At 34.4% G+C, this 12365-nt stretch overlaps 1 protein-coding gene across 7 annotated transcripts in view; it reads left to right on the top strand.

Annotated features, from left to right (window-relative positions):
* The window catches only part of HYCC2 (hyccin PI4KA lipid kinase complex subunit 2), a 64994-nt gene that overhangs the window by 35201 nt on the left and 17428 nt on the right, over positions 1–12365 (top strand). For all 7 annotated transcript variants that reach the window (XM_039844378.1, XM_039844384.1, XM_039844385.1 and 4 more), the window contains 2 exons: positions 7912–8007; positions 10723–10839. In XM_039844378.1, the coding sequence (XP_039700312.1) occupies positions 7912–8007; positions 10723–10839 (213 nt within the window). The remainder of the gene's footprint in view (positions 1–7911; positions 8008–10722; positions 10840–12365) is intronic.

The following is a 12365-nucleotide window of genomic DNA, read 5'->3' as shown; positions in this document are numbered from 1 at the left end:
TCTCCTCTGTGTAGTTGGTAGTTTGGGTGGTGAGAAGATGGTTGACAGTGTCAAAACCTTTCTCCAGGACCTTGCCAAGAGAATCAAAGACTCCATCTGGGGAGTTTGTACCATCTCAAAGCTAGATGCTTGAATTCAGCAAAAGAGAGAGGAGTAGCATCGAAGAAGGGCAAGTAGTGTCCTGGCACAGAGGAGAGCCCAGAGCATAGAGAGCGAAGCAGGAGAGTAAGCCACATGTTGTTAGTAGCATTTTCTTTTTCTTTTTCTTTTTTTTTTAAGTGTATTGGGGTAACATTGGTTAATACAATTATATAATTTTTAGGTGTACGTTATCATTTGACATCTATATATTCTATTGTGTGTTACCACCCAAAGTCCGGTTTCTTTCAGCTACCATATATTTGATCTCCTTTACCCATTTTACCCTCCCCCTCCCCCCCTACATTTGACCCCTTTACCTCAAGTTTTAGCTCCCCCTCATCCCCCACTCCCTACCCTCTGGTAACCACTAGTCTATAGTCCATGTCCATGAGTCTCTGTTTGTCCTGTTCATTTGGTGTTTTTAGGTTTATATCCCACACATAAGTGATATCATGTGATTTTCAACTTTTCTGTCTGGCTTATTTCGCTTAGTATGATTATGTCAAGGTCCATCCATGTTGCAAATGGCAGTATTTCATCTCTTCTTATGGCTGAGTAATATTCCATTGTGTATATGTACCACAGCTTCTTTAGCCAATCATCTATCGTAGGACACTTCGGTTGGTTCCATGACCGGCCACTGTGAATAATGCTGCTATAAACATCATTGGTTGGTATTTTTCTGTCATTTTAAAGAGACTAAATACGGGGAGGGCGGGGGAAGATGTCAAAACACTTGTATGCTGCAACCTGCATGGCTAGAGGGTTAATATACCTGAGAGGGGGCAATGGACAGATGGAGAAAAACAGACAGTAGTATATACAAAAACTGGGGCCAGGTGGGACACTGCACTCTGCTCAGATACAGTGACCCCAAGGCAAGATCAGCATATTTATTATATACTTTTGAAGGTCAAGGAGGAAGTGGGAGTCTTCTTCTCAGGACTTGAGACTTGCTAGCAGCAATAATTTCCCAAAGCCTGTTTGTACCCGGTTATCTATGCTAAACTACAAGCAGCTGTCTGTTAACTGTTTTTTTGTTGTTATTGTTTTCTATTTTAATTTTTAAAGTATAACATTATATACTTGCGGTAAATTTAAAATAGATCACAGTATAAAGTAAAAATAGACGAGAGTACAAAGAGAAAAGTTTATGTGTCCTTCCAGAAAATGTTAATGCACGCAAAAGCATATATTCAACCTTAAACATGCCCAGGCCCATATACAATAGATTCAGTTGTACATGTTCTGCAACTTGTTTTTTTATTTAAGAATAAATCTTGGACATATTTCTCTAGCAGCTTATAGAGATCTCCTCATTCTTTATTAATGACTGCCTAGTATTCTATATATGTACCATCAGTCTCATATTGACTGAAATTTTGATTTTTAGTTTTTTCTACTATAAACAACATTTCAAGGAACTCTTTTCTGTGTGTATGTGTGTGTGTATATATATTTGCATGGGAATACCAAGATATCTGTAAGAAAAAGTCCTAGCAGTGTAATTGCTTTGTTAAAGAATGTCTGCTTTTTCAGTTTGTGTAGATATTGCCAAATTACCCTCCCCCAAATAACTGCACCAATTGAACCTACTGCCAGTAGTTTGAAGGTGCCTATTTCCTCATACTAACCCCCAATTCTGGGTATTTTCAAATTAAAAAATTTTGCCAATCCGATAGTTAAAAATTGATATCACATTGTTTTACTTGTCATTACTTTATTTATGACTGGGTTTGAACGCTTTTAATATGTTAATTCATTATTTTTCTTGACCTATGAACTGCTGTGTTCTTTTCTCTTATCAAATCGTGTATTTTTTTCCTAGTGATTTGCACGAGTGTATTAAATATTGAAGAAACTGTACTGCGTTTTACACCTTGCACATTTTCAGTTAATTATTGACTTTAATTTCTTTTTAATTGAGATATAATTCACATACCATAAAATTCACCCTTTTTCCTTAACATAATAAAGGCCATATATGACAAACCCTCAGCCAACATTTATACTTAATGGTGAAAAACTAAAAACCTTTCCTCTAAGATCAAGAACAAGGCAAGGCTGTCCACTGTTGCCACTCTTATTCAATATAACATTGGAGGTCCTAGCGAGTGCAGTCAGACAAGAGAAAGATATAAAGGCATCCAAATAGGAAATGAAGAAGTCAAACTGTCACTATTTGTGAATGACATGATTCTCTGTATAGAAAACCCTAAAGACTCCACAAGAACACTACTAGAAATAATAAGCAAATACAATAAAGTCTCTGGATGTAAAATCAACATCAAATATTCATAGCTTTCCTATACTAATGAAGTGTCAGAAAAAGAAGTGGAAAAAATAATTCCTTTTGCAATTGCAATAAAAAGAATAAAATACCTAGGAATAAATTTAACGAAATATGTGAAAGACCTATATAATGAAAACTACAAGACCCTATTAAAAGAAATTGAAGAAGATACAAAGAAATGGAAAGATATTCCGTGTTCTTGGATTGGAAGAATCAACATAGTTAAAATGACCGTATTACCTAAAGCATTATACAGATTTAATGCAATCTCCATCAAAATCCCATTGGCATTTTTTAAAGAAATAGAACAAAAACTCATCAGATTTGTATGGAAGCACAAAAGACCCTAAATTGCTAAAGCCATCCTGAGAAAGAAGAATTAAGCTGGAGGCATCACTCTGCCCGACTTCAGTTATATTTTACAAAGCGTCAGTAATCAAAACGACGTGGTATTGGCAGCAAAACATACACATGAACCAGTGGACAGTGGAACAGAATTGAGAGTCCAGAAGTAAACCCATATTTATGTGGCCAAATAATTTTCAACAAAGAAGCCGAAAACACACAGTGGAGAAAGGAAAGCCTCTTCAATAAATGATTTTGGGAAAACTGGAAAGCCACCTGCGGAAGAATGAAACTAGACTGTTGTCTATCACCATACACCAAAATTAACTCAAAATGGATTACAGACGTGAATATAAGACCTGAAACAATAAAAGGCATAGAAGAAGACATAGGAACTAAACTCAAAGACCTTGGACTTAAAGAGAATTTTATAAATTTGACCTCAAAGGCAAGGGAAGTAAAAGCAAAAATAAATGAATGAGACTACATCAAATTAAAAAGCTTCTGCTTAAAACAGTCAACAAGATAGACAGCCATACAAATGGGAAGATATATTTGCAAGCAATGCCTCTGATAAGGGCCTTATATCCAAAATATACAGAGAACTCATACAATTCAATAACAACAAAAAAACAAACAGTCCAATCAAAAAATGGGCAGAGGACCTGAATAGAGACTTCTCCCTAGAGGACATACAAATGGCCAAGAAATACATGAAAAGATGCTCAACATCACTTGCTATTAGGGAAATGCAAATCAAAACCACAAATCAAATCTCACACCTGTTAGAATATCTGTAATCAACAGGACAAGTAATAACAAATGTTGGAGAGGATGTGGAGAAAAAGGAACCCTCATAGACTGCTGGTGGGACCGCAAATTGGTACAGCCGCTATGGAAAACAGTATGGAGGTACCTCAAAAAACTAAGAATAGATCTACCATATGATCCAGCAAGTCCTCTACTGGGTATTTATCCCAAAGACTTGAAAACCCATATCTGTAAAGATATTTATTTGCACACGATGTTCATAGCAGCATTATTCACAGTGGCCAGGACATGGAGGCAACTGAAGTGTCCTATGATAGATGATTGGCTAAAGAAGCCGTGGTACATATATACAATGGAATATTACTCAGCCATAAGAAGAGATGAAATACTGCCATTTGCGACAACATGGATGGACCTCGAGATAATCATACTAAGCAAAATAAGCCAGACAGAAAAAGTTGAAAACCACATGATATCACTTATATGTGGGATATAAACCTAAAAGCAACAAATGAGCAGGACAAACAGAGACTCATGGACATGGACTATAGACTAGCAGTTAGCAGAGGACTATAGACTAATGGTTACTAGTGGGGTGGGGGAGGAAGGGGAGGTAGATGGTGTAAAGGGGGTCAAATATAGAGGGATGGAGGAGGGTGAAGTGGGTAAAAGGGATCAAATATATGGTAGGTGAAAGAAACTGGACTTTGAGTGGTAAACAATAGAATATACAGATGTCAAATGATAATGTACTCCTGAAAATTATATGATTGTATTAACCAATATTACCCCAATAATCTTAATTTTTAAAAAAATCAACCATTTAAAGTGTTTAATTCAGTGATTTTTTTAGTACAGTCACAAGATTATACAGCCGTTACCACTACCTAATCCATTACCTAATCTAATTACCTAGCACTATCTAATTTCAAGATACTTTCATCACACCCTTCAGCCTCTGGACACCATGTATTTTATTTCTATCTCTATGGTTTTGTCTATTCCAAACATTTCATGTAAATGGAATTATACAATATGTGGCCTTTGTGTCTCACTTCTTTTAGTTAGCATGTTTTCTAGGTTCATTTGTGTGATAGTATATATCAGTACTTTCTTCTTTTGTGTAACTAAATAATATTCCATCATATTAATATACAATTTATTTATACACTCATCAGTCATGTGACATTTGGTTTATTTCCACTTTTTTGGCTATGAAGAATACTGCTATGAACGTTTATTTATTTTTTTTGTGAACGTACGTTTTCCATTCCTTCGGATATATATACCTAAGACTAGAATTGCTGGATCATATGGTTATTCAATGCTTAACTTTTTGAGGCACTATCATACTATGTTTTCCAGAGCGGGTGTACCATTTTACATTCCCACCAGCAGTGTATGATAGTTCTAGTTTCTCCACATCCTCATCAACACTTATTTTTTATCTTTTTGATTATAGCCATCTTAGTGGGAGTAAAGAGTGGTATCTCATTGTGCTGTTGTTTTGGTTTTGCTGTATGTTTTAGTTTTTTATACAGTCAACTATAATACATCAACTATATCAGGAATACACATATATATTTCTTCATAATTAAGTATGCACTAGTTCTACACAGTTTAATGAGAAGAACTGCATTCTCTAGGTCCCCCACCCTTCCATTTCTTCTTTCCCACATATAATGACTTTTAACCAGTAGTTCTCAACCAGGTCAGTTTAGCTCCCCCTCCTCCCCAAGGAACTTTTGGCAATGTCTAGAGACTTGTTTGACTATGACAACTGGTTTGGAGGGAGGGCTGTTACAGGCATCTCATGTGTAGAGGTCAAGGATGCTGCCCAACTTTCTACAATGCCTTGGCCAGCCCCTTTACAACAAACATTTATCTAACCCAACATGCCAGTAGTGCTGAGGTTGAAAAATCTTCCTTTAAACTCCCTTAATGTTGATCTCCATATCTCTGAGTAACTTGCTGCTTCTTAATTTTTCTGTTTTGGGCACTGTCTAATACTGTATCTTTATGAAAAATAATAATTTAACTCATTACCTCTCTCATTTTCCTATCCTTTCAATATAGTTATGTTGTAATTATGGGGAATTTATTAAGATTTCTCATTAATTTGAATGACCATGGTTCATTCAGAGCTATTCAATGCTGAGCTTTGTGATTAACTGATTACTTTTCCTTTCCTTCATACCTTTTTGTTTTCCTTGGAATTCATATATTTTTTGTTTGTTTGTTTATTATGTGCTTTATAATCCAACCCCTGCAAATTCTCTATTAATTGTCTAAATTGCCTTTCAATTCTTCATTCACATCAGTTATTTTCTCAATTTTATATTCCCAAAAATAGGGTTCCCAGAGCCTAACTTACTCCCATCTGGACTACATTGCCCTCGTTGCTGGTGTACATTAATTGTTACCTTGGGATCTTCTTTCACCCTTATCCTGGGAATTCCCTTTGTCTTTTTCCTGTGTGGAGCTACTGTTTCCTGAACCTTATTATCCTCATTCTTTGTTCCTAGTATTCCAAAATACCTCTGTGATATTTCTTGGCGTGGGTTTATTTTCTCCATTGTGTTAAACACTATGTGGATCCTTATGATTTGGAAACTCAAGTCCTTCAGGCTAAGAAATTTTCTTAAATTATTTTTGTTAATTAGTTTGGCCTCTCCATTTTATCTGGTCTTATATTTTCTGTCTTCTGGAACTTTTATTATTTGGATGTTGAAACTGCTAGACTGGTTCTCTTTCCTCTCCTATTTGCCATATCGTTTTCTTTTTGTTTTAGTTTCTGTCCTATATCCTCAACTTCATACACCAGTTCATTTTTGGAGTTTTTAATTTCTGCAGTCATATATTATATATCTAAAATCTTTTCTTGTTTTCTGAATGGTCTTTTAAAATAGGCTGGGGTTTTTTAGAAACATTTTTGAGAATATTAATGATCATTTGCTTTATCAAAGTTATATTTTCTCTTTGTATATTCTACTTCCATCAATTTGCACTTTTTTTCCTATTTGATCTCGTTTCATATTAGTGGAGTTTCTCAGATGTCTGGTAATCCTTTTTCCTCCCTTATATTTAAGAGTAGGGGAATAAAAAATGAGAAGCTCTGACCATGTTAGTAGGGCTAGTTGACCGCAAACTTCACAATTTCTCACTGGGCCATTCAGTTGGGGGACTTTCTAAGTCTATATTTTTAAGACTTTCTTCTTAGAGTAGTCAAATTCCCTAGAGAAAACTTTTCTAATCTGTTAACTAGAGAGCTGGCAGCTAGCTGTCTGGCAGCCCAGTGGGAAAGAGAGCTGGAAGTCTTAGTTTCCAGTAAGGTATGTTTCATTTAATCTTCCTGTTCACAGTATAATATGTTTCCCTTTCAACAGCCTGCCCCAATCCACAGTTATGCCTGCTGATTCCTGGGTAGAAATTTTTCTTTTACCCTTTCAGAAAAGAAATCTTCAATTTCAGAAAATAAATCTTCAATAAACCTAGCAACATAGAGGAGTAGGAATCTGAAGATATGACTGCTTCCAAGTCAGACTTTCAACTCAGTTTTTAGCTTTTCATTTTGAAATAATTCCAGATTTGCAAAAATGTTCCAGAGTTTCCATATATACTTCACTACCTATCGGACGCTTTTTAGAAGTATAAATTCCCTGGATCCTACCCCTAGAGCTTTCAATTGGGTCAGTCCAGGTTGAGACACAGGAATATATTTTTCTAGAAGGTCCTTAAATAACTGTAATGTGTCCAGGTTTAGGAGCCACTTGCTTAGACATTTAGAGCTACACAGATAAGGGAACATTTCCTTTAACTTGGAGAATTAATAGCTTTATATCTAAGGTAAAAATTTGAGCCAGGACTTGAAACCTTAGCAGGAATTTAGGAGTTTCTTAAGTGAAAAAGTACGTTCTAGTAAAAAAAGCAGCATGAATAAAAGCAAGGAATTAGGAGAGATTTGGCATATTCATGGAATGGTATGAAGATCGATGTGGTGTGGTGTATATAGTAGGCAGTAGAAAGAAGGTAAGGTTGGAAAGGTAGGTTGACAGTGGATTTTAAAGGACCTTGTGTGCCATGATGAATTTGGATTTTATCATGCAGTCAATAAAAGCAATGGACTAATGCATAAAAACCATGCATTATGGTTTATTTTATGAGGAAGAAAATATAGATGGCAACAGGGATATGACCTTTAAAAAGGAAAATGGAAACAGAGAAATCATTGAGGAGGATGCTGTAGTAATCTGATTGAAAATCATTAAAGCATCGTTGTTATAACCATCCAAGGAAGAAATTTACTGGTCTCTAATAGAAATAATTGTTTGTAATTCATTCTCCTTGTTTTTTTTTTCTAGGTTTGAAGTCCTCAGTTTTCTCATGTTGTGTTACAATTCTGCTATTGTGTATATGCCTGCTTCATCTTACCAGTCTCTTTGTCGGATGGGATCCAGGTTAGAAGAATAATTATCATTAACCATATTTATTTATCTATTTATTTATTTGACAAATATTTATTGAGCATATTCTCTATGGTAGGCACCATTATAACATCTGGCAGTATAGCAGTAAATAAAACTTATGGGGCTTACATTCCTGTAGGAATCTTTATCATCTCTCATACATCATGACTTCTTGAAAATATTTCAGCATTAAAGAAGTATTTTCTAGCTGAACATCAAGATAAGCCAAAGTTTAGGGTGGTTTCATGATATACCTAATCACTATTGCGATGCCAATTTTTATAAATTGCTTTGAGAGCTTTGAATATACAGTCCTATATGTAAAGAAAGTCTTAAGGAATGTGAACCTTTTCCTTTAAATATTTTACAAATCACTGTCTCTGCTTTGAATAAGAAAATTAGCAATACTACCAATGATCTATATGTCTCACTTGTATTCGTGTGTTCTAATCTTTACTAAATTAGAATTTCTAATAATTTGGACAGACCTAGGCTGAAATTTAAATATCTACTATAGGAAGAAAATTTAAGTAATATAAATATAAAGTAGTTTGAAGATAGAGGACATTTAGTCACAGAATTTCAGTTAAGAGACTCTGACTTTATCCTATCCAAATGATTTTTACTTGAAACTGAGCCACCCAAAAGAGTTAAATGCTTTATTAGTTTTCTGTTGCCTTATAACAAATTACCACAAACTTAGCTTAAAATAGTATACATCTGTTGTTTCACAGTTTCTGTAGGTCAGGAGTCTGGGTGTGACTTAGCTGGGTCCTTTGCTTAGGGTCTTACAAAGCTGCAGTTGAGATGTTGGCTGGAGTTGCAGTCTTATCTAGGGCTTGATTGAGGAATTAAACACTTTTATCGACAGAATTCAGTTCCTATAGTTGTAGGACTGAGGGCTTCAATTTTTTGTTGTCTGTCTGCTGGAGATCAGTCTCAATTCTTTGCCGTGTGCACCTCCCAATAGTTAGCCTAAAACATGGCACCTTCTTCAAAGTAGAGGAGTGAGAGAGACTCCAGGAAGACCTGCACTTCGTGCTTAAATGACATAATCAGGTACACATAATCATAGAAATCCCATCACCTTTGCCCTATTTTATTGGTTAGAAGCAAGTCACAGGTCTCACCCATACTCAAGAAGAGGGAATGACACACGGCATGAATACAAGGAAAGAAGGATCATCGAGGTCATAGCCCCCAAGGGTCTGTTCATTACAAATGCTTTGCTCTAGTTCCTGCTATTGTCTTACTGGGAAAAGAGTGTGGTCCTCTTTATAACAAAACTCAATTTTGGTAATTAAGAGAAGGCCAGTTTGAATTAGCTGTAAGTTTGATTTTATAGATTATCTTAAAATATATTTTTTTTCACTTGCGTGTAGTAACGTGATTAATGACTAACAAAGTTCTTGTCTCTAACCTAGATACTGTTATCAGGAAAATACACTGTTTAAGCACTTACCTCCTCTCTACAGATAAATTAATTTATAGGTGACTGTTTTTGATTCATTAAAACAAATCTGCTGAATTGCTGATTGGCAACATTATTGTTGCATTTAATAAATTTTCTTAACAACAACGGTGATGGCAGAGTTTAATGGTTGTCAAACTTTTGTACACATATTCCCTAAATAATTTTGAAAAACTAAGTACCCTTTGTACATTTTTAAGTTAACACTTAAAATTTTTTATCCTATCTTATTTATTTACTTTTTTACACCTATAGTACTTGGTCTTCCTAGGTGGTCTCCCATCCAAGTACTAACCAGGCCTGACCCTTTTATCCTATCTTAAATAGTAGCAAATGATATAATTTCCAGTATGTAAATATCGACCTAATAAAACAAATAGTGGTTGTGTCAGTATTTTAAATGTGTATAATGTAAATACTACAGTGATACCTACTATCATCCATTTGAGGAATAAATGAACAAACTCTGCTTTAATAGTCTGACATTATATTATTCATTTTTCTTCTTGAAATTGAATTCCCATTATATTTTACCCACATATTTTATCCTAATATAATGTTATTTTATACTTATTAAGTCTTTTCACCTAATTATACATCTCTGCTACAAAAAAATATATATGTAAACTGAAATTTAAAAAAAATTTTCCTGAGACCATGTATCACTAAAAACTAAAAAAATTTCTTCTAGACTCAACACTCCAATTATTCTAATAAATTAATTGATGAAACAGCATTACAACTTTTGATTATTAAGCATAACTTTTCTGGAAGCATCTCTTAATGAAATGAAAGGTAGAGGATTGTTTATGGTACTTCGATTTAAAATAGCCTCATGGACATCAGTTATTTTGAAATGTCCCTTTATTTGCTTTGAGATTTCTGTATTTCCCACTCATTCATCCTGATAACAATTTGAGATGTGTGAAAGTGTTGCATTTCTTTTTGAAGAGGGAGAAGGATGATTTTTGAAAGACTCGGCTATTTGAGAAAAGTTCTTTTTATTGATACAGTCCACCAGAATGTATGTTTTATGAGAGCACAGATTTCATTTATTTATTTCTTTTTGCCTGTTTACAACTGTATGCCTAGCCCTAGGACAGTGACTTACACATAGTAGATACTCATTAAATATTTGAGAAATAAATAACTGAATAAATGAATTTGTGAAAGCAAAAATATTTAATTCAGTGAAAAAGAAAATCACACATGATAAATATACTGTATTTTCCTAGGGTTTGTGTGAGTGGGTTTCCACGGCAACATGAAAAACACTGGAAAGAACTCTCTGGTCGAATAGTATTGGATCCCGAATTTATGGTGCAACTTCTCACAGGGGTTTATTATGCCATGTAAGTAGGTGGGCTGAAATTAGGTGAATTCTTTCTAATGTCTGAAAACTTAATATTTTACTTGCACAACATCGAATGTTTTGTTTGTGATGGACCTATTATCTTATTTTTCTAATATGAATTCCTCTTAGTACTTTTTTTTTTGGCAAATGTGCACTTTTAATATGAAAGCAATATAACTGTTGAAGACAGTTTATATTGAGATATAATTGACATAATTTTCGGTGTACAAGGATAATGATTAGATGTATTTTATATTATGAAATTATTACCACAATAAGTTTAGTTAACATACATCACCATACATAGTTCAAAAATTTTTTTTCTTGAGATGAGAACTTTTAAGACTTACATTCTTAGCAACTTTCAAATATATAATACAGTATTGTTAATTATAGTCACCATGCTGTCCATTACATCCTCAAGACTTCTTGTAACTGGAACTTGGTACCTTTCGTCCCCCACTCATCCCCCAGCTTCCACATCTGGTAAACACCAATCAGTTCTCTGTATCTGTGAGTTTGGTATTTTTTTTTTTTTTAGGGGGGTGGGGTGGAGGTTAGATTCCATATATAACTGAGATCATACAGTATTTGTCTTTCTTGGTGATTTATTTTTCTTAGCATGATGCTCTCAGGTCCATCCATGTTGTTCCAAATGGCAGGATTTTCTTTTTTGTGGCTGAATATTTGTGTGTACTGCACACACGCACACACACACAGTATTGTCCATTCATCCGTCAGTGGACACTTTTAAGTTAGGTTGTTTCCATGTTTTGGCTATTGTAAATAATGCTGTAATGAACATGGGGTGCAGATATCTTTTTGAGATAATGATTTATTTTCCTTCAGATATTTCCTTCAGCAATTCAGAAGTTGAATTGCTGGATCATATGTTAGTTCTACTTTTAATTTTTTGAGGAACCTCCATACTGTTTTCCATAGTGGTTATACCAATTTACATTCCTACCAATATGCATAGAGTTCCCTTTGCTCCACATTCTCAATACTTATAATTTATTGTCTTTTTGATAATAACCATTCTAACATGCGTGAGGTTTTGTGGTTTTGGTTTGCATTTATTTCTTGATGATTAGTGATGTTGAGCACCTTTTCATGTACCTGTTGGCCATTTGTATGTCTTCTTTGGGGAAAAATCTATTCAGATCCTCTATCCTTTTAAAATTGGATTATTTTTTTTCTATTGAATTTTACAAGTTCTTAGAATATTTTAGATAATAACCCCTTACCAAATATATGATTTGCAACTATTTTCTCCCCTTCCGTAGGTTGCCTTTTAATTTTGTTGATCATTCTCTTGGCTGTGCAGAAGCTTTTTAGTTTGATTTAGTCCTACTTGTTTATTTTTGCTTTTTTTGCCTTTGCTTTTGGTGTCAGATTTAAAAAAATTATTGCCAAGACTGATATCAAAATTGCTTACTACATGTGTTTTCTTCTAGGAGTTTTATGGTTTCAGGTCTCACGTTCAAGTCTATAATCCATTTTAAGTTGATTTTTGTGTGTGGC

Source organism: Pteropus medius, unplaced genomic scaffold (genome assembly GCF_902729225.1).
Source record: "Pteropus medius unplaced genomic scaffold, Ma_sr-lr_union100, whole genome shotgun sequence".
Classification (NCBI taxonomy): Eukaryota; Metazoa; Chordata; class Mammalia; order Chiroptera; family Pteropodidae; genus Pteropus; species Pteropus medius.
The sequence above is the reverse complement of the archived record's forward strand: the minus strand, read 5'-3'. Positions and strand labels throughout refer to the sequence as shown.